This window comes from Corapipo altera, unplaced genomic scaffold, assembly GCF_003945725.1.
Source record: "Corapipo altera isolate COAL_440 unplaced genomic scaffold, ASM394572v1 140b, whole genome shotgun sequence".
NCBI lineage: Eukaryota > Metazoa > Chordata > Aves > Passeriformes > Pipridae > Corapipo > Corapipo altera.
Window position 1 is genome coordinate 1,284,716 of NW_020884956.1, and position 23,349 is coordinate 1,308,064.

Genomic DNA, 23,349 nt, shown 5'->3' on the forward strand with positions numbered 1-23,349 from the left:
TTAAGTTGGATTTTTAGTTTATACCCCCAGTTTTGAATTTCATCCTGGATGTTGTTTGAAGATGATGACTCGTACTCTGTTTTGAAGTGGTTCTATTTATCCTGTATTTTGATTCTTGCTCCACTGAATAAATCAGAAAAATCTGTCCCCTGGCTGGCACACACACCCACATGTCAAAGGAGATATGAACCCCTATGAGCAAACTTCACCACTTTCACTGGAAGTTTAGCTTTTTCTCTCTTTTGATACTTTCTACCACCAAATGTGCCCCAGGAAATCTCTTTTTATCATGTCCCAGGAAGCAGTAAACTCCATTTAATTCCCTCAACTAAAGAAGGTTTTCAGGTGGTGATTTGACCAACCCTTCCCATCAAGCCGTGAGACTGTTTGTTGCTCCTCCTTTTCTAGGATGGAGAGAAGGATGAGGAATCGAAGGCCTCTCTTGCTTCCCTCACATTTTTCCCAAAATTTCCTTGCAGGAGCTTGCTGTGTTCTCTGGTTTCTTTGTTTCCAGTTCAGCTGGCAGTGAGGCCCATCAGCCTGACAGTTGTGTCTGTAATGGATATTCCCTCATCCTGGATGTGTTGTCCCAGCACTGCACTATTAGCTCCCTGCTCTTCCGTGCTGCTTGAGATATTGAGTTTTACTTTGGTAGCAGCTCTTCTCCCCTCTTAACAAGACAAGTTTCTCACAGTTTCAGACTTTTGTGCAGCAGATTTCACAGCTGCTTTGGCAATTAATGAATTATAAAAAAGAAAATACTTTTTACATTGCTTTTAAAATAGCAGCTTACTTTTACTGGTGTTCTACATGCTTACAGATATTTTCTGCCATGAGTGTGTATGAACCTAAGAAAAGAACAACAAACCTCCACTATCAGAAAAAAAAAACCCCTAAGCCCTCAGCATTTTCATAGACATGCAACACTGAGAACTCATTTTAAATCGAAAAAACCAGCCTAAGACACAGTGTAAGCTTAAGAATAGACATTTCTACCTCTGTTGGATATAGTGAGAGATGGTTTGGATATGAATCAGTTAAAGAAAATATATCAGGAATCTTTTGACAGAAGTGCAGCCTCTTTAAGCAGCTGCAATGCACCCCTTCCCATCAAGCTCTCCAGGTGATCCATGACTGCATTTAAGGTTTTGCCATCACAGTGGCATCAGCCCTGCTAGGTTGTATTTCAAGGAATATTTACACTGAGATGAAACCTGATGTGACCTTCTGCTACATGAAAGGGTGGGCAGGGAAAGAAAGACAAAATGCTCCCAAATGTCTGTCAAGAAAAATGTCTTTGAAGTAAAACACGACTGTGTGTTTTCTCTGAAAGAGAGACAGTGAGACCTGTAGTGCAGATGTGCATAGTTGAGCTTCCTTAAGGTCTGGTAGGGGTCTGGTTTGAATGGATTTCACAGAGGATTTACCAGTGCTGTTCCTCTGCTGGGCTGGGAAGGTTTTGCTGGGCAATGTGCTGCTGCAGTGAGGTGATGACTAAATTGCCAGTGGATTGCTGGAGCCTTGTACACGTAGGAGAAGTTTGTTTTATTGGTTTTGGTTCTTTTCTTGTGGAGGAAGGAGAATAAGAATACAAGAATATTATTTTGTTTGACATACTAGGTGTTTATGATTGACCACATTAAATTGCAAGCCAGCAGGAAGGTTGGGAGCTTCTTCAGACCCTGAGAAAAACTGCAGGTAAAATCCCAGAATGGTCTGAGTTGGAAAGGACCTTAAAGATCATCTCATTCCAACCCCCTGCCATGGGCAGGGACACCTTTCACTAGACCAGGTTGCTCCAAGACCTGTCCAACCTGGCCTGGAACACCTCCAGCTCTCAGACCCAAATGTTTTCCTGAGCATGTGTAATCATTCTTCTGGGTTTTCTCTCACTATTTCAGGCAATGACAGAATTTACAGAATCAATTAATTTTTAATCCATTTAATACACAATAATATTATGAACTACACATTTAAAACCTAGCATGTATTGTTCATGATGTAAAAGTAAGTAAGATGTTTCAGAATGCTTTCCTAAGCTATTTAGTCACTGAGTTGACCACTTTTTTTTTTTTCCCCCACCAGGAATCTTTAATGACTGGAAAACTCAATGGATCATGTTTTTATCATCTGAGCTATTTTTACATTGACTGTGCTGTAAACACATGGAGGAGCTGTAAGTAAATGTTCTGTACTGCATGATGAATTGGATTGCTACAGTCTGGAGGAAAGCAAAATAATAATTTCATTTCTGTGGTGATTTGCGTAGCTCGTGGTACAATGCCAGAAAGACTAACGGAAATGCTTATGGATACATGGACTCCATTAATAATATTATGGATTACTGTCCTTCCTTCCATTTATATGGCTCCAATGAATCAATCTCAAGTGCTACCAAGTGGATCCAGTACAGGACTAAAAAGGCTAAATGAAGAACAAAGAGTTTTGAACCGTTCCAAGAGAGGCTGGGTTTGGAATCAAATGTTTGTATTAGAAGAATTTTCTGGACCTGAACCAATACTGGTTGGCCGGGTAAGCAAGATTTGGTTTTTTTTCTCTGAGTTTATAAATGTGTGGCATGAGAAGGTCTTCAGCCATTCAGGCTCTTCTGAGGAATTTGAATCTGGGGTCCTTTGTGATTCCAAAATTCTTCTCTAATATCCATACTTTAAATGTACCTCATTTTAAGGGCATGGTCTCCTTGTGAGCTAACCTGCTATTTTCAACAAAATGTTGAAATGGCATATTCCATTTGTCAAAAAGCCCCCACAAGCATGTACACATCCCTTCTTTTATATCATTAGTCACCACTCCTCACCTCTGCCAGCTGAAGACTTGTACCAAAACAGCCCTTTGCAATATGTTCCTGTGCATTCCAAAAGGTTGTTACACCTATAGGTTGTTTTCTATTGAAAACAAACAAACAAACAAACAAAAAAAACCATGAAGGGAAGCTTGGGATTTACAGCAAATTACAAGGTCCTGGTTTATAAGAAGGTCCTGGTATGCACACAGAGGAAATAATATTATTGCCACGGATTCTGTAATTTACTTTCAGAGTTAGGAAGGTAACACAGGGGAAATTATCATGTTGTTCTGCGTGTCCTGGCTTGCCTGTTGCCTTAAACCTTTGCTTGTTGCCATGCATTAGTTTATTCTGTAGCTCAGTGAGTTACCTCCAGTCAGTGAATCAGCTTTGCACTTAAAAGAGATTCTGAGCCATCTGTATCCATCAGGGATGAATTATCCATAGATTTATTCTTAGAAAAGAATGATCTGTTCATAAATGCACATTTGGCACTGAGCAGGTATAAATACCTGAATTGTTTACCACTAAAGTTCAGTTCTCTTTGAATAACCAGGGATGTTATTGTCATATTAGCTGGCTACTGAAATGGAGTAAAAAAATCTAGACAACCCAAATAATGGATAATTTAATTTCCTGATAATTTTAGAAATTCTGTGGCTAAATGGATAGCATATATTATAATATAGGGACTGCCAATAGTCATATCTGCTATTGAAGAGAACACAGGTCAAGTGCATTCCCAAATTTTCCCTACTCTAACCACTTTCTAATCAAAACTTGGGGTCAGAAGGTGTAATGAGCTTTGTATCCAGTGACTTTTGATGCTGTGCCAATTTACATTTATAGCAGGTATTATATATCTGTTCTCATTTATTTTTCTGTGGTTAGTAACATATCTCAATTTCAGTGAGACAGCAATGTGCTTACTCCAGATCTTAAAATGTTTTATTCAACCCATTCTTTTTGGAATTATTTAGTCGAGCTTTTAAAATGATTTTAAGTAGCTGAGGAGAATCCTGAGTTTGTACTCTGTAGTCCTTTGCTTTTCAGAGTATATCCAGGTCTCAATATTCTTACAATATTAGGGTTTTTTTGGTGGTTAAAATATCCTAAATTGAGTCATTAGTGAACAGAAATGGGTAGGTTAAACTAAGCCAAACCAATAAAGACATTATCCCATCTTCTGCAGGCATTTTGAATAGAATTAGCTACTCTAAAATGCTGTGACAATCTATTTGTTGAGGCTGCTGCATAATTAAACCACTGCATGATATAGATGGAAACGAGCAAGAAGTGAAGTTGTGTCCCATAGGGAGCAATCTGAGATTTATTCATTAAAATGACTTAAAATATTCTTGCAATTCTTCTCTGTATTTTTTTCTCGCTCTCCAGAACACTCATCCATATTTCTGACTTATTGTCTTTCCTGAGGCTCACGAGTGCTGTGAGTGCTTTCAGACTCTGGTGTGTAGTCAGAGGGAGCAGAGGTGCTCCACAGCTTTCAGAGCTGCTCTGAATCCTTCCTGACTGCAAAAGCAGCGACTCCCTCAATCACAGTTCTTGGCAACCCTTCTTCCCGAAACTTAAAGGTGTGCAGAGTGTCACCAGCAAAACGCTTTCCTTCTCCATGAAGTTGGGCTGTGGTTTGTCCTTTGTCACCCTCACGGGTTTGTTATCCAATGCAATTTAAAAATAACCTGCTTTTCAGGACTCACAGTAGGTTTGCACTTACCTGGTTCCTCCTCATCGTTTTTTCACTTATACTCTTCCTCCAGCCTTTCAGTTTTGCCCCCTGGCAAAGGGTTTGCAAGCTTGGGGTATCTCCTTCACTGTGTGACTTTCTTTTTTGACTATTTTTTCTGCTCTATGACTTCCCTCGATTTTCTTTTTTTTTTTTTTTTGGCAGACTTTGAATGAAGGATACCGAGTAAAATGTGATATAGTGAATTAGTGTGGAGAGGCTTAACGCTGTGGAGAGAATGATATCAAACCTGTACCACCTGTTTGCTGCATTTTCTGGACAGAAATATGCTTCTGTGCCCCTACAGAGGCAGTATTGCTGGCGTGTGCCTTTTACATGTTGAAGGTTTTTACTGTAATCTCCAAACAAATTTTTTAATTGAGAGTTCATTGCTTCAAAGGAAACTTCCTTGAAGCAAATCTAATTATGTAGATTTTAGTTGCATTTTTCGTCTCTACACTATTGTAGAGTGTGGTTGATCCTTTTCATAGCCATGTATGGTTTGTACAAACATGTAATTAGGTGCTTTAGGGACTAAATACAAAAATAAGTTTTGCACAGACAGAAATAATACACACACAGAGGCAGAATTTCTTGTATGTTCTCAAATGTACCTTCAAAACTCACTGAAAATTCAACTAAGAACTGCTCAGAGCAAAATTGATACTTAAATAATGGTTTTCATGTTAGTGTGTGGAAAGGCCTTGAGTAGGAGCATTTGATTCTAATGGAATTGAATTGAATATATCGGCAAAATAGAACTGAAGATTGAGATTAATTATAAAGAACACAGATAGAACACAAATCTCTTTGCAAATAAAAGCCTGGACGTAGAGTCCATGTGTTCCTTCTGTTAATTAAAAAGATCTTGTACCAAAGTTTCTGGAGTGCAGAGAAAGTTTATCAAGACAGGATTTATATGTAGTGTCATTTATTAAGCTGCTCAGTTTTTCCAGGAGAAACGGTTTCTAGGCATAAAGACCCTTCTTCAGACCTTTAAGTGTTGCAATGCAACTGCACATATTTAAAGGTGCTTTTTCATTGCTGTCCTGCAGGAATATATAGTAATAAAGGCATTCTCAATGTATTTACTCTAATAAATGGAATAATCTGGGAGACTAATAAGGCGAATTAACCTGACCACTTTTTTAAAGTGAGGTGCTTTTCTTGAGTGACTTGAGTATGTTTTGCTGTCATTCTTCAACTTCTTGGAATGGATTTGAGCAATAGGCACTTTTAATGTCAATTTTAGTCACCATATTCAGTAGGATCAAGTTCAAAATAAGCATCTCTTCTTGAGTGCACACATCTGTAAAGAAGGGTATGAATACTTATCTCTTAGGGTGATTACTGAATTTATGAGAGTTCTCTATAAAATGCCACAAACATTCCAGTTCTGGGGGTTTATTTTTTGCCTGTAATCATATCACATTTATTTGGCATTTTCATAGAATCCTAGAATAGAATATCCTGAATGGGAAGGGACCCACAAGGACCATCCAGTCCAACTCCTGGCCCTGCACAGACATCCCAACAATCCCACCTTGTCCCTTAGAGCATTGTCCAAACCCTCCTGGAGCTCTGGCAGCCTTGGGGCTGTGCCCACTGCCCTGGGGAGCCTGGTCAGGGCCTAGCCAGCCTCTGGGGGAAGAACCTTTGCCTGAGATCCAACCTGAGCCTGCCCTGGCACAGCTTCATGCTTCACCATCTTCGTGCCCCTCCTTTGGACGCTGTCTAATAGCTTTATATCTTTCTTATTTTAATAAGTTCCTTATTGTTTTGATCTGTACACTTAGAAATGTATATATACATTTTGAGAAACCTGCGAAGTAACCTTTCTCATGTTTGTGCAGCACACTTCAAACGAGTTTGGTTTTGTCCACAGCAACAGAGAAAGGCAGATTTGCAAATACCCTTTTGTACTTGATTTCTTTTCTTTTTTTTCCCTTTACCCACAGAAACAGGGACTTTACAAAGCCACTGTGCCTACTTTATAAGGCTCCATATACTGCACATTGCTGTCAGCAGTTTGCAGCCTCCCCATGGCTGACAACCTCATTCAAGTGTAGAGTGATATGTCTTGTGACACTGCATGCTGTCCCTGTGGACTTGATTAGTTAGATAGAACTTTTACTTGATATCCACTGCTGCATTTTCTCAGTCTCCTCTGCATGCACTTACAGCACCACGGCAGATGTGCTGTGAAATCTGTGCTGTACCAAATGCCACTGTTCCTTCACAGGAGACAGTCACTGAATCCACAATGACATAGATAATAAAATGGAAAAGCATTAGAAAACCAGATTTGGGGGGTTGTAGCTCCTGTTTTATGGAACATGTGTTATTCGGGATGGGTTAGGACCTGGTTTAATAACAGTTTTTAAGGAAAAATCTGGTGTAGTTAATGTAGTAACTGTTGTTGTTTGTAAGTAGAATCACAGAATCATAGAATATCCTGAGTTGGAAGGCACCCACAAGGATCATCAAAGTCCAGGACACCCCAAAACTCCCACCATGAGCCTGAGAACATTGTCCAAACCCTCCTGGAGCTCTGGCAGCCTTGGGGCTGTGCCCACTGCCCTGGGGAGCCTGGGCAGTGCCCAACCACCCTCTGGGGGAAGAACCTTTGGCTGAGATCCAACCTGAGCCTGCCCTGACGCAGCTCCAGCCATTCCCTGGGTGCTGTCCCTGCTCAGAGAGAGCAGAGATGGAGCTACCCCTCCTCTGCCCCTTGTGAGGAAGCTGCAGACCCCAGTGAGCTCTGCCCTCAGTCCCCTCTCCTCCAGCTGAACAAGCCAAGTACTCTCAGCCACTCCCTGTTATGTCCCCTCCAGGCCTTTCATCATGCTCATTTTTCTCCTTTGGACACTCTCCAATGGCTCAATCCCTTCCCTACATTGTGTCCCCCCAAACTGCCCCAGTGTTGAGGTGAGGCCGCCACAGGGCAGAGCAGAGCGGGACAATCCCCTCCCTGATGCCCCAGGACAGGGATGTCCCTCCTGGCTGCCAGGGCACTGCTGACTCAGGGACAACTGGCACCACCAGGGCCCCCAGGGCCCTTTCCATGCTGCTGCTCTCCAGCCTCATTCCCAAATCCATCCGTCCATCTGGGGTTGCCCCATCGCAGGTGCAGAATCTGGAACTTGTCCTTGTTAAACTTGACAAAACATGGAGAGAACAAAAGAGGGCATGAAGGCAACCAAAGGTGTTTGTTTGGGTTTTTTTAATGTTCTCTGACTCACAATAAATGAATCAGCAGTTAGGTCCAGACACAAAAGAACACTGATGGTCAGTCAGGTCAGCTCTGTCTCTGACACCACTCCACTGGCAACACTCCCCAGGTTCTCCCAGAACTTTCCCTGGACTTCTTTTGAATTTCTCTGTTTCTGGACACAAAATGGTGCCTATTTTGTATCTGTGATGAGAGATTTGGAAAATGAGCTGGGCAGGGAAGAGCAGCCCCTGTGCCATGCACAACTGCTGTGGCACGTCTGTGGCTGGCGGTCGGTGCCAGGGTTGGGAGAAGGTGCTCTGCAAAGCCTGCATGGGAGGGAACCAGTGAGACTGCGTGACTGGGGCTCACAAAGAGCACAGCCAGGTCAGCTCCTTATGGAGAGAGCTCAGGTGGGCGTTTTAGTGTGACTGTGGAGCTTTTCTGCCTTCTGACTTACGTGGTTTGTGTCTTTTCACTCAGTTAAACACAGACTTTTTTCTATGGCTTGTGGGATGAGGGAGTTGGGCAAGTTTTGCTGTTTAGAGCAATGAAAATTTTTCCCGTGATGTGAGGGTGCTTGGGTTAGGCCTTTAGAGGAGAAATCATTTTTCTGGAGGAGGAGCAGTGGAGAGGCATCATGTTTTCACAGTTAAGTGCTTCAGGCTGTGTTACTGTAAAAACCAAACCTGGAAATGCAGGGAGCACTTATAAATAGCTTGGAGCTGTATGTTCTACATTAGCCATGCTTTGTGCAAGCTCTGGTTTCTTCACCAACACACATTTTCTCTCTTAACAAGGAAATGGTAAAATGTTACTTGTTTAAACTCATGACTAGTTCTGTCGAAGTGATACATTCAGGCAAAGTAAACAAGGTTTTAATTAGACAAGTTCCTTCAGAATGTTTTCCTTTTCGTTCCTGAGTTGAGCTTGTGATTTTTTATGATGACTGCCTGGAAAGGCTGTTGTACTAAGTGATGCAAACCAGAAATGTATAGAACTAAGGCTATTATTATTTTAAGGGATGAATTACGAGCTGCTTCCCTGAGTGGAAGAAAGCCTTGTGAAATGTAGGTGCAGCACAGCCCCAGCACAGGTTTCATAGGGTGTAACATAGTCCTACGTTAATCCTTTGTAAGAGTTTTCACAGAATGACATAAATCAGAACCCCATATTATGTAGATTTCTCTTTTTTTTGTCTAATACACACTTGTATGTTTTGTTATCTATGATTTAAATGCATGCCATGAAATATTCAATATCTTAAATGTTGCAAAGTCAACACTGCCTTCTGAGCCCTCAGTTTTTGTTGTTGTTTTGCAACCATAATTATACACTAATTTTCCTACTTATGTTTAACAAACTCCCAGAAGCTGAAATGTATCAATTATTTTGCTACTGTATCCTTTATGGAAAATACTAATTCCCCCTGCCTTTTGTGTGCTTCTGAAGGGGAAGAGATGACTATAGTGCATAGAGTGCTGCAGTTTACATAGTCTAAATCAGCTTTGTAAGCAGGAGTTTAACTAGGTCTAAGAAAAACTCTTCTTAATTAAATGTAGCTGCAAAGACAATAAATACAGTATACAACATTTAATAGAAGTCTGATAAAAGTAATGGGTTTTTAACAAATATTCCTGAGCCTGCCCAAATTTCATTTGTTTCTTTCTAAGTACAAGTTCCAAGAAGAAATTTTAATCTAAAGTATAAATTTAAACAAGAACAGTTTGACTGAGCCGACAATGTCTCATTTTCTAATACAGTGTAAAAACATTTCACTGATTTCACTTGGAGTTAACAAACAAGACATATCTTCAGGCACTGAAAATCTCATTTCTGGAGGTTTCTGGGAGCATCACTGAGTAAGGCTGAACATTTTCATGCTCCTTCATCTCCAGTCTGGGGGATATAACCACAGTTTAGAGACACAACTTAAAACACTTTTACATCAGCCACACAAGTGGACAGGCTATAACTTCAAAGAGGTATTTTATCAGTTATTTATGAATCCAGGCACCTCCTAAGCTGTCTGTATTTTCTCTAATGAAGTGGGAAACAATCTGTGATGTGAAAAATAACTTAAAAGTTGGGTAGGGATTTGTTTGGGGTTTTGTTTGTTTTTGTTGTTGGTTGCTTGTGTTTTGTGATTTTATTTTAGTTTGCTTCTTTTTTTTTCTTTTTTTTTTTTTTTTTTAATAAGAGAGAATGCTGTATGATACCTGAGCATTATTCACTTAAATTTCTTTGTCGTGTTTTTCTAAAACCACAAAAATTTCTAATTTTCCAAAGGAAAAAAAAAAGTTAACATTTAGCATTTTGTTTGTTTGTAAAGAGTTGGAAGTTGTGTACTTTTCAGTAGATTGATCTGAACACTTTCTCTTTCTCACAGTGAATTGAAATGTTGTCCAAGTGTGCATGCAAAATGCTGAAGTGACAGTATGAAAAATTAAGTAGAGCCTTCCACATGATATTCTGCAGATGCCTTATGATCGTTTAGTCTTTCCAACGTTGCTCCAGTAAATGGTTTTCAATTCCTACCTGTAGGGCCCACCCCTGGTGCTGTCAGGATGCTTCAGTTCCAGTTGTCAATTTAACTCCCAATTAGTGCCAATTGTGATGGTAGTTTTTTGCTAAAAGTTTGTCCTTGCTGAACTTGACAAATGTATTTCCCATCCACGGATGAGCTTTCAGGTAGTTGTGACTTCCCAAAAGTGCCAGAATGTGTTGTTTCAATCACTAAAGTAAAAGGGTCTATTTCTTGTTCTCATGTCCTGATAGGATGTTCCTCAATTTTCTAGGGATTCATGTAACAAACCCCTTAATTTTGCATTAAAATGAGGAATGCTTTGGGATTAATTCCTTTGGTGTCTGTAGGCTTCCAGTAAGAACTCTGGAGGTGAAGTGGGTGATACCTCGTGAGTCACACCTGAGAAAGGCTGGTTTCTTTGGCTGGTGGGCAGCACTGCAGATTTAGGATGTAATAAACTCACGCTCACAGGAATCACGAGAAAAATGACTTTGCAGGTGAAAATAATGGGAACGAGTTTGCATAAATTTTGTTTCTCCAAAGTTCTGTTTTGAAAGTTGGGTTTTCCTTCTATTCTAGTAAAATCAAAGATAAAGAAAGGCATAATACATGTGGTGCAACAGACCAAGGACTTTACAGCTGAGGATCTGCTGTCTGGGTTTTGGTGGTGTATTTTTTTGGGTTATTTGACAAAGCTGGGGATGTCAATGCTGTGCAATATAAGGCGTCTCATTACAGAAATAATTTGCTGCAATATATATTTCAGGCAGTGTTTAAAGGTAACTATTATTTGAAAGCAATGTGTGAGGCACATAGCATTGAAAATAAATGTAGATAATTTTCCTGGAGATATTTAGGCAAATATTAATGTATTTGAATAGCCTCCCGGTGATCCCCGAGGAACACCTGTAGTGATGCAGAGTAATTTATAACTTTCCTTTTTCCTGAGGACTCCCTCTTAGTGTAAAAATTCTCCTTCAAGAATTCCTTTCAAAGCCTTTATTTTACAGCAGTCATGCCAGCAGCTAAGAAAAAGTAAGTGTAGCTCTCCCTGGAGACTGTCAATGCCATTCCTGAATTAACCAGAGGAATCATTAGGAGCCACAGAAGACATCCCTTATTTTTGCTTCAGGGTCTGAGCTCGGTAACTGTTTCTCACCCGGCCCCTGGTGAATAGAAGCAAAGCTGAGGGTTTGTGTTCCAACCTGATGAGCTGTTGGGTCACACCTCAACAAGGGGGAATGTGCTGAAATAAAGGACTGACTCAGGGAGGATCACTGGAGGCAACGAGCAGAGCTGTAGGCACAGCCAGCAAAAGAGATTTCTGAGCACTTCAGAGTGCCCATGTCATTTGCTGCTTTAAATCCAGAAACCATATTATCTCATTTTCTCTTCCCTGCCTGGGAGAGCTGCTTGTGCACAATAGGGCTAAGGTGGATTTTAGTATATGCAGAGCTGGTGGGGGGCATCCAGCCATGAAGAACACAGAGGATAAAGGAATTGAACCCAGCCATAGCCCTTCCATCCCATTATTTTCTAAGGTCATCATGCTACAAGCATCATTAGGATCTATGACATGTTGTACACCCAGCCTAAGAAGTCAGGATATTAAAGTGAGTGGGGAAAAAACACCTTATTTTTCAGATAATTTGGGATAAGCTGCAACAGAATTGATGCAACGTGAACCTGTGTGTGAAAGCATGATGCAAAAGGCTCAGCATTTGATAGCACTCACCTCAAAAAGCTTAGTGAAAATCTACCATGTTTTTACAAAATCAGTTTTCTAAATACAGTTACTGACACTCTGGATATTCCTTTTTCACTCTTATTTCCATTTTTTTTAAATTGCCTGGTTTTTTTTGACAACCTCTTCTCTAATATTTATGGAGTCTGAAGCATTTAATGTAGACCACTGGCACACTCTGCAATTCCTGGTGTTGTCCTGCCTTACAGACAAGAAAATACAATGTCCACAGGCAAAAGCATACTGTGTTTCTTTCTTTGTTCAAAGTCATCTGAAACAAGACAATGCCAGCACAGTATTTCCCATTTGTTCATTTATTTCTGCTAATTAGTGGGTCTTGATTATTATATCCCACATCAATTGAGAGCAGGTGCTGATCCAAATATACAAGGACTTCTTACTGAGTTTTCGTTTGAATTAATAGAAGTTATTGAAAAAATTTAAATTATTTAAATTATTTGAAACGTATGCCAGGATTTTACTTGTCATGAGAAGATTTGAATGGAGATTTAAGCCATGGGATTTTTTTTTTTAAGGGAAAGTCAGTGTGACCTTGTCTCTTGGGCAGATTTTTAAAGCATTTTACATATCCTCAAAGAACACGTGGAGGGCAGTTTTGTAAATGAGGAATAGTACACCAAGCAACAGAAAACATGAAAGCTGTTAATGCTGCCATTTATGAAGCCTTGACTGAAATTTTGATCTGTTTTGTTGGGTAGGAGACAACTTCTGCCTCAAAGCCATTGCTGTCTGAAAGGGAGATGCAATTTATTAATAACTTAAATGTGATGTAATAGCAAATATGTGTATACTTCAATATGTTGGACATAGGGCTCACTGACACAATGGAGAAATAAAGGGAGAAAATGGATAATTCTTAATTAGCCAATATTAGTCTTCTCATTCTGTGTAGAAGGCAACTGCACTGATCATCCCATTAAGTAATCATTTTGTAATTGATCTAAATTCTGTCCTTCCAGAAGGCCACCTGCTCATTACTGCAATTACTGACAAGCAAAGGAATGCTGAGCAATCTATATGCATAAATAAATATTTGGATTTTTAAGGGAACTTTGGGAGTAAATGTTTCTGTCTAAATCAAATGCATTCTGCACACACACTGTAACAGGCAATTCTCTGTGGGACAGTCTGATGGACAGGAAAGCAAAATCTTCCTCTGTCAAGGCTGGACACCCACTCTGAGACGTGGGCTCAGTGCAGTGCTTTGTGCTGGGAAATGCGTGTGCTTCGTACCTGTAGAGTGAGAAAAAACAGAGCACGACTGAGTCAGTATTTACTCCAACTGATGACATCTATGCAGGATCAGGAACTCATTCGTAAATCCTGGAAATTGCAGAACAGCTGGAAAAGGTCGGAGACTCTTTCCTGACTCTAAACCAGGCCAATGTGGCTCCGTTTTGTCCCAAGGCTCAGTTTCCATGGACAGGCTCTTTGTGAGAGGGCAGCTCTGATGTCACTCTCGGGAGGAGGGTTGTCAGCCTGGCAGAATACAAATCCTGCCTCACTTTGTGTTTAGCTCTGAGAACCTCCACAGCACAGGAGGATCCAGGCTGGTGGAGGACAAAGTCACTGACCTCAGGACTCTCTTTTTGTTGACCTTTGTGCTGTAATAACCATGATAAAGTCTTCAGGCACTCAGGTCTGTTATTGCCCCCAGGAGACACTATCAAAAGATATCTCTGAGGATCATTTCTTTGAGAATTCTCAGGGTAACCAATAATCCAGTAAGAGTTACTGATTAATTTATTCTTTTCTCAGCTGCTTAATTGATAAGTCACTTGTCATTATTATGCCTCGTGATATGTTCTCTTGCAGAGCCTGGATTTCTGCTTTGTTGAGCTTCCTGCTCTGCAGAGCTGCTTTTAGTTGATAAAAGTAATTTTTAGGGGTCCACCCTTTCTGATACTTTGAATTGCAACACATCCAATAGGTCAAATAATTCCAAATTTGGTCAGTAAAGTCATTAGGCATTAAGTCTGTGTTAATGCATTTAATGTAAAGCCTTAAAATATGGTTTATGCAGGGTCTGGTGGAGCCAGGGAGGTGAAACAAAAATCACTGACTACACTGAGATGAAAACTGGTGTGCATGTGTGTATGTGTGTCTATGAGAATATTAAATGAACTTCTGTTGAGAGGGACAGTAATAATCCGTTAGGCATGTGTTTCTCTAGGGGAACTGTTGCTATTTGTGAAGTGAACTCAGTGTAGGAGCAGAAGGAAGCCATATCACTTGGGCAGCTCCCTCTGCATGTCAAATGGCAGAAATTAGGTCACCCTTGAGCCTTCTCTTCTCCAGGCTGAACTATCCCAACTCTCCCAGCAGAGCTGCTCCATCCCTCTGATCCTCTTGGTGCCTCCTCTGGACTCTCTCCAGCAGCTCCATGTCCTTGCTGTGCTGTTCCCAGGGCTGGAGCAGCTCTGTGGGGTCTCACCTGAGGGGGCAGAGGGGCAGAATCCCCCCTGCCCTGCTGCCCATACTGGGGGATCAGCCCAAGATGCAGTTTCATAGAATGATTTGGGTTGGAAGGAACCTTAAAGCCCATCCAGTCCCACCCCCTGCCATGGGCAGGGACACCTTCCACTAGCTCAGGTTGCTCCAAGCTCCGTCCAACCTGGTCTTGGACACTTCCAGGGATGGGGCAGCCACAGCTTCTCTGGGCAACCTGTGCCAGGGCCTCCCCACCCTCACAGGGAAGAATTTCTTTGTAATTTCTAATCCAAATGTGCCCTCTGTCAGTGTGAAACCATTCCCCCTTGTCCTGTCCCTCCAGGACCTTGCCAATAGTCTCACTCCATCTTTCTTGCAGTCTGCCTTCAGGTTCTGGAAGTCCATTAGATTGATCATGGCCTTTCTCATTTCTATAAAAATACTGTTTAACTTTTCTGTAGTGACTGCACCTTCCTCCTTGATGCAGCAGGATTTTGAGCCAAAAGGGAGGGAGGGGAAAAGAAAAGAAAGAGAATGCACTGAAGGCAATTTTCCACATGGTACCAAGTTCTACTTTGCAGTAGGAGAAGAGCTGCAGCCACTCAGAAATCCTTTTTTATAATCAGACCTGTACTGAAATACTGTACGTGGAAGCTCAAATGTTCTTTGCTAGGGCTTCTCAGAGGTAATTGAGTTATCATTTATTTCATTGGAGAATCAAAAAGTGATAATGAGACATACTTTAATTTCTAAAAGTCTTTTGTCATTCTGCACCTTACCACTGGTCTGGATTCTTTTGGAAGTGCAGATTGCTCATTAGGAATGCGTGGAGTGAAATCGTTTGAAAGAGGGAACATTTATCCTCTGTGTTTCTAAATCTCTATTATTTTCAATCGACTCTTAATATGAAACATTTCTTGTCAAGTCTATTTTGAGAGGCGTAAAGTGTTTTGGGTGCTAAATAGCAGCTGATATGGTTTCACTTTTAGGAATTAATGGTGGGCTACGTAAGTAGGAAAGGTGTTCTTGTATATAAACTGTCAGAGCAAAACTGTGGAAAGGTTTGTCCTTGGTACTGTTCTGGCCTTTTATTACAAAGACCAGGAAGAACAGTCAATAACTACTTATTAATGATTTTCTCTCTCCTTTATTGTAGCTTTAGGTACATTAGGCTCTCGGTAATTATCTCATTCATAATCCTCTATAACAAGTAATATTTTCTGCATCTTGTGAAACATAATTGGAAAATATTTTCTTTGGATGTACACTATTTCTATTCCCTCTTTAATATAACTTTCCCCAAGAGTATCTTGCCTAGGAAAAATGAGCAAGCATAATTTTATACAGGTAATCAAATCTCTCAAATTGTTGGCGCATTTTCCTTTATCTCCATGGGACCAAAAGCTAACCTTCAAATAGACCTAGGCATTAAAGGGGAGGATTTCAGCACACAATTAGAACTCAAATAATCTTGTACAAGGCAACTTGAACAGAAGTGCTATTTTGAGTTATTAGTAGTGTATTTCTACTACAGAATATTCCATTTGATTAATACAGAACTGCAGGGGAATATATATATAAATATTAGTCTAAGTGCATGTATATATGTCTTTGTGTATATATAGATATGTCTAATACATTATTTAAACACTGGCTTATAGCAGGAGTTTACAGCCTTTCTAAATAGTTCTATTTTTGCCCACTTAGGGCTCCAAACCACATCTTGGTGCAGGTTTTATCTTACTGGGTTGAGCAAAATAAATGGGGGGGGGGGAGGGGAAATAAAGAAAGAAATCAGCATGTCTGTAGAATCAGCATGTCTGTAGTTGCAATACCCAGCAGAACAGTTAACTTATTGCAGACCTTCTGACAAAAATCCTGCTGAAGTGGGAGACAAGGAAGCCATGTGGGACCACAGGTAGAAAGCCAAGGACTGGTTTCAGGCTGAGCAGACACTTCCAAGCCATGGTAGACCCAGAGTGAAACCTTTCAGTCTCTTTTTTTTGTTGTGGAATTGAACATTCTTATTTTTTTTTCCACCCATTTTGGTACCAAGGGCTCTGGTGAGTACAGAACCCAGGGAAAGATGATACTGGAAGAATATATGACTGCCCAGCTGTAAATAATTTACCGGGATCCTGGTGGTGTGTAACCCAGCTGCCATTTTCACTGTGCCTGATTTAAGGGAGATAGTAGATGTCTCAGTGAAGATATATTTATTTTTTTTTCTACTTTAAAGTTTGGCTTGACTTTGGTTGCATATTTAAATGCAGCAGTGGGCTTATGCTGGTAATTAAGAACCTTGTGGTGTGAACATGCTCATTCTCCAAGACCGGTTTTTGGATTATTTTACATTTCATTTTCAGTTAGCTAGGTTATTCCATGGCTATCATATGTAAAGTCTGATAACTGGGGTTGAAACTTGTTTCTTTTATGTTCTTGGGCCAAGATTTTTCTATTTTGTATTACCATGAAAATATCCACCAAGTTCTTCCAATTATAACACTTGAGTTCTAAGATAATATGCTTAGTAAGATCCTTTTGTTAATCATTGTCTTAATTTACCATGAAAACATTGTTAAGAATGGGATATTTAGTAATTGACTTTTTAAATCTGGTGCAAGTATGATTAAAAAAACAACACCAAATACAAAAAACCAAAAGCTCTCAATACAAAAGTTACATTTTTAACATGAGTTAGTACAGCAACGGAGATGAGGTAACTTGGCTGATAGTTTTGATAGCCTGTTGGGTATATTTGGTGATGCAACAAGCTCAGATCACCTGTCTCTGCTTGGAATTTCAGCTCAGGTCGAAAGAACCTGTAACACAGTGTCAGTATTGATCCCCTCCTCTGTCAGGGTCGTAGCTCAGGCCAATATTCCTCCTCCTTCCCCATCATTCAAGGGGTCCTGGTAGTCTGAGGTGGGTCTGTTGTCAGAGTTCTTCCCTTTGCGCAAAAAAGTTCTTCCCTCATGAGCAAAATAAGGACCAGGGATGAAGGGAAATGGTATAATTTGAGGGAAGGAATTAAGAAGGGTGGAAGCTGCTGTTCAGCATTCTGGTCTTGGAGGATTTTCAGATACCTGCCTAATTGTGTGAGTAAAACATTGGCTTAGGAAGTTGTCAGCATGTTTCCTGTGCTCTCTGGGTGTTGCCTGTGTGATTCAGTGCACCAGGCCCTCTGGAGAGGGGGGGTCTGTTTGTGCACCCAAGTGATGTGGAAGTGCCACATACATCAAACTGATGGCTGGCAGCTTCCACAAACCTGGAAACAGGCAGTTCCTTGTTCCAGGGCTAGAGAGAGAGTTTACATAGAGTTGCCTGGAGCTGCTGGTAGATTCCTAAGTGTCTCTGTGACTCTAAGAACCCGTCTGCCAATCTCCATATCAGAGAACTCTCCTGAAATGGACCTAAATGGGCACTAAATGACCTGGGAGTTGCTTAGGAAATCAAATTTTGTCATCCTCTGATGGCATTTCTTCTTTGTAGGTGAATGACCTCTCACATTTCTTATTTCCTCTCAGTATTCTTTGAACTGTACCTCAGCCTATTTTATTTATAGCTGGTTTTAACATTATTTTAGCACTGTTTCCTGTGAAGCTGACATACACTTTGAGCCTGTCTGCAAACCAGGCCTTGCAGATAAAAGAACACGTGTTTGCACATTGTGTCAAGTCTTAGGGCTGGAAAATGTAGTCAGTTTTTAAAATATCACTTAAAAATAATGAAAAGCCACACAGTACAGACACTCTAAAGGCCACAGCAGGGTAGTCAGAGGAGTGGCACGTTCACTTGCATGAGTCAGAGCATGTGCCATGACATCTTTCTGAAGAGCTTCTCCATGAACTTGTACAGGCAAACTGTATTATTTGCTGAAGTAGAAATGGTACCTTGTGACTTTTCCAGTGGTATTGTGCCTCACTGGTACTGCAGTGAACTTCCACAAACTTCCCTTCAGTGTACGTGACATTTGTATTGTGTTTGGATTGCTTTGTCCTGTGAACAGCGTCCTTTGCACATTCCATTCATTATTCACAGGCTCATCTCCAAAAGGTTCAAGAACTTAGTGCAGCACTTCTGGTGTGAGTGTGTGCAACCTTTGTTCTTCATACTGGTTCTTCTCCTTCTCTGTATTCCTTTATGTTGATAAGGAAACTGAAGTTTGAGAGATATAAACAAATTTAAAAATCCTTTAACACTTACTTTCAGTTTGTCAAAGTGTAGCAAATCTATGATGACTCCATGTTCAATATGATCATTAGACAAATTAAGAAGGAAGAAAGGAAGATTTCAAATGAATTAATCTTTATTTTTACTAAAATACATTTTCTAAAAATTGTCCAGCTGTTCATTGTCATTTAAGATATTAGTCAACTTCACAAATTTACAAGACTTCCTCTGCTGGAAATAGGAATTTTGGAAAATTAGTTTCTTTCCAAACTTAATAATATCTGAGATGAATAGAGGCTATGGGCTGTTTTATTTATTTGCTTGAGAACTCCATTTTTCTTGGAATGACTTTTGAGTTCAGTGAGACATTTACACACCTTTCATCACCAAGACTTTTACACAGCCATAGAGGTCTGTGCAGGGAACTTGCTGCTTCTCTGTTTCTCTTAGTGTTCATCTTAATTCATTACATGGGGTTCACGTGGCATAAAAAAGTGATGCACTTCACTGAAAAACTGTGAATATGTACTCAGAAATGTGCAGTTGTATGTACTCTGAGATGAGAGAGTCACTTTTAGTATCTATATTGGCTTTTCAAGCAGCAATAAAGGAAACTCTGCAATAATAACTGAACACTTGTGACTGGCAAACACACTCCTGCAGTTCAGAACTGGAATATGAATGGACACCCTGGGAGGCTGGCCCATTTCTGATGAAAACAGTTTTTAGAAGCATGAATTTATGAATCTACTCAGTGCAAATGAGAGTTCATTATGCTGAGAGTCCAAAAATGATGCTTCATTTATTAAATTAATACAAAAATTGTATTCAGATACTGTTGGAGCGTTTTGCAAACCTTCCTGAATACCAGAGCTGAGGCTGAAACCATTGACTTGGGTTATGGGAGGTAATGGTGAAAACAGGACAAGCTGCCAAAAACTTCCCATTCTTTGCTTGATTGAAATGAATGTGTATTTGGAACAGCACCTGTCACAGTTTCCCAATCTGTGCACTAGAGAAAATGATACTTGCCTATTTTCAAAATTCCATGTTTGTTTAATGAAAGCTTTTTAGAATTATTTTGCCCTCTAAAAAATATTTTACCCTTTTAAGACCATCCCTGCACAACATGGATCAGCTACTTCTAATTGCTGCAAGACTGGGAGCAATGGCATCTCCTGTGGTACAGTCTGAAGTAGCTCTGTGATTTACATGAATGTGGGAGAATTCATCACATAAAATTCAGGCAGATTTGATACCTAGTCACACATAACTTGAAGGCTTATTGCCAGATTTTGATATCTAGTCTGCCAGCTGCACTGTGCACTGCCCAGCTCGTTCAAACCATATGCCTTGAGCAAACAATCAGCAAAGTGTGTTAAAAGCTCTGAAAAGTACCACATTAGCCATACGTCAAACAGCTGCACGTCCTGCCCTATTAATTTGGATAAAAGCTTACCCCTTCAAAACTGATTTCTTGACTTCTTTGTTCTAAAAATGTGGCTTAAATAAAATCTGCGCATCTGCAGTGAGGTTTATAGCAACAAATTCATTCTATCTGCAAAATAATATTGAAATTCTGGCTAGGTTTTAAAAGTTTCCCCAGAGACGGAAGAGTCCATTACCAGCTTTTCTGTAGCTGGAAAGGAAACAGTCACTCATAGAGGACCCTGAAGCCTTTGTAGCACATATTCTTCATACTCTTGAAAGAGCCTTGCTCGGAGTGGAGTGCTCATTCTTGTGCCATGAGCAAAATGAAAAATGTATGCATTGTTTTCCCTCCTTTTGTTGGATTTGGCCGATGCTCACCCTGGTCAAGTCACTCTCCTGAGGGTATTTGCAAGAATGAGTCAAGAATACACTGCCAATAATAAACTTGTAAACTGTGTGTTTCTATGACTTCTTGCCTCTGTGAAGCACTTCTTTGTCTTCACTTCTACACGTTTGTTTTATGTGTCCTGATTAAAATGGATTCTATGGTATTTACATTTATATAGTTATGGATTGTGATTATCTGCATATTAAAAGAAAGAATGAATATGAAAATAAGGGGATAGAGTTGCTATTGTGACTGCTATAAAATCATACTTTCTCAGGACCCAGAATAGTATTACTTTAGATTCAATTTTGTGGGTTTTAAAAAAAAAAAAAGAACAATGCATATATTAATAAAAATGTTCACAGTGTCTCTGAGCGAGAATGAAATATTTTGCTCCGAGCAGTCTTAGTTAAATAAAAAAGGGTAACAACTATATTGTGAATGAAATATTTTGATTGTTGCTTCTTACCTCCATAGTCTTCTGCTTTGATCCTCTGAAATATTTTATCAAGAGAAACCAATGTTGCAGCTGCTAATACAGAACAGCAGAGCAGCCTACTGGGGTTAGTTGTCTGTTCTTCATAGTGCTCACAGTTAAACCAAAGTGAGGCATAATTAGGCAGGTAAATTCGATCTGCTTTCTATCAGTCAAACAAGTTTGTACCATTATTAATATCACCCTGCAATGTTAGGAAAAAAATCTTTGAATATAAAGGTGGTAGAGAACCTGACAGACTTTTATTGTTTCTTTTGACTGGAACATCTCTGGGAGCAGCAAAGGCTGAGGGAGCTGGGGCTGTTCAGCCTCCAGAGCAGAGCCTGAGAGGGGCCCTCCCCAGGGTGTGTCAGGGGCTGCAGGGAGGGGGCAGAGGATGGAGCAGGCTCTGCTCGGGGGGCCCAGCAATGGCACAGGAGGAACGGGCAGGAACTGATGCCCAGGAAGTTCCCCCTGGACAGGAGGAAGAAATTCTTTACTGGGCAGTGACCCAGCACTGAACAGGCTGCACAGGGAGGGTGTGGAGTCTCCCTCACAGGAGATATTCCAGAACCCTCTGGACACACTCCTGTGTCATGTGCTCTGGGATGGCCCTGCTGGAACAGGGAGGTGGGACCAGATGAGCCACTGTGGTCCCTTCCAACCTGACCCATTCTCTGATCCTGTGATTGTGTTTTGTTTCTCTGTTGACTTGTGAAAGTTCTGACAGCAAATACAAATGCTGAGGACACAGTTCCTCTCTGCAGGGCTTAGACTGTGGGCCACAGATGAAGCACATCACTGTTTAGCCTTTGTTGCTGTTCATCACATCACAGACCTGCAACAAGTATTGCAGTTTATCAACTCAGCTTCCAGTTTTCTTTTCCCTTCCATTCTAGGTTATTGCAGATGAAATGTATCTTGAATTAGCACAAGATATCTCACTGTTCTACATAGCTAAAAAGCACTAAAACTCCTTTGCATTTGTGCAGCAGTCTCGGGTAGTTGCTGTCCTCCAAATTCTGGTCCCCAGGACTAACAATGTCAAACATGTAGTGTAAGACAGTGGCACATCCTTGGAGCTTCACACTTTCCACTTGTGGTGGAAGTGGCTGAAAATCTAACGGCGTTTTGCCAGGTCTTGATGGTGGCTATGAAGTCTTAGGACTTTAGGTCTGCAGGGGCATAATAACTGATATAAATACATGCTCATAAAGTTTGTTTCAAAACTGGGGATGTGGCTCCCTGCAGAAGAATTCCTCCAGCGTTAAACTGATGCTACACTGGACGGGATCCAACAGGCTCTAAACTTGCTTTTAAAAAACCTGAAGCTGGAAAAGCTTTTCAGAGAATACATCTGTATTTCTAATTTCCACCTTGAAGGATGAAATCAACTGGAGAGTTGGTGAGAATGAATAAATTGATTCACAGTGGGTTGACAACTCCCTGTGTCTCGTTTTCTGTGAAACATCTGTGGGTGATGCCACCACAAAATTTGACTGCTGGCTTGCAAGCTGGTCTACCACCACTATGTGATTAAAAACCTGTTACTCAGATATATGCAACTGGATTCATGGCACTGTTTTCCAGATTACTTTGTGTAACTTTGAATGAGTGATAAGGGGACTGGAGCAGAGCAAGGAAAAACCTGTTTCTTCGAAAAATGTCATCTCTCCGCTCTGCTGACTTTCTAGATGTGCAAGTGGAATAATGCAGCAGAAACTCAAGCCCAGAACTGAAAGTAATAATTTATTGAGAAAATATTTTTCTTTTGAGAAAGTATTTTTTTTTCAGTTTTAGAGAAAAAAAATAATGAAGATGACTAAGTTTTAGTAAATATTACAGGGTGAAATTTCTAGCAGCCAAATCATTAAATGCATTCATTTGTAAACATCAGCGATGGAGATGACAAGTTATAGAGATCACAATTCTTCTCTTCTTGTCATGAGGAGTAGTAATTTATTATTTGAGTAATCACGCAGCACAACACAGAATTTAGATTCCCTGAGAAAAAGACTTACATTGTTTATGAGCGTTTTAGTGTTTTATCATCATAAAATTATGAACTCAGAAAAAAAATAATTACTTTCTAAAATGCAATGCATGTACATTGAATACAGCTGTAATATAAACCACACAGGCAGACCTGTGAACCAAATGCTCTTGCACACAATATATTAACTAAAGATTTTCCTGATTTATTTCTGTAGTAGACAAAGTACCCTCACCTTCATGCCACTTTAGTCAATGATGAAGGTGTAGAATGTACTCAGAAAAACATCCTTATGTTGAGCACACTTATTAAGTACAACTGTGCTGCTCATCTTTCTTTCATCCTGAGAATTGTCCAATTTCATACAAAGATTAAATGAGACAAGAGACTCAGATGTCCTACCAGT

At 40.3% G+C, this 23,349-nt stretch overlaps 1 protein-coding gene across 3 annotated transcripts in view; it reads left to right on the forward strand.

The window, feature by feature from the left end:
• Positions 1 to 23,349, forward strand: part of CDH8 (cadherin 8) — a 154,430-nt gene that overhangs the window by 13,878 nt on the left and 117,203 nt on the right. For 2 of the 3 annotated variants that reach the window (XM_027663734.1, XM_027663735.1), the window contains exons 2-3: positions 2,086 to 2,176; positions 2,270 to 2,532. In XM_027663734.1, coding sequence (XP_027519535.1) covers positions 2,095 to 2,176; positions 2,270 to 2,532 — 345 coding nt within the window. In that variant the 5' untranslated portion in view covers positions 2,086 to 2,094. Of the gene's footprint in view, positions 1 to 2,085; positions 2,533 to 23,349 lie in introns of all 3 variants that reach the window. The other variant, XM_027663736.1, reaches the window with a different exon arrangement.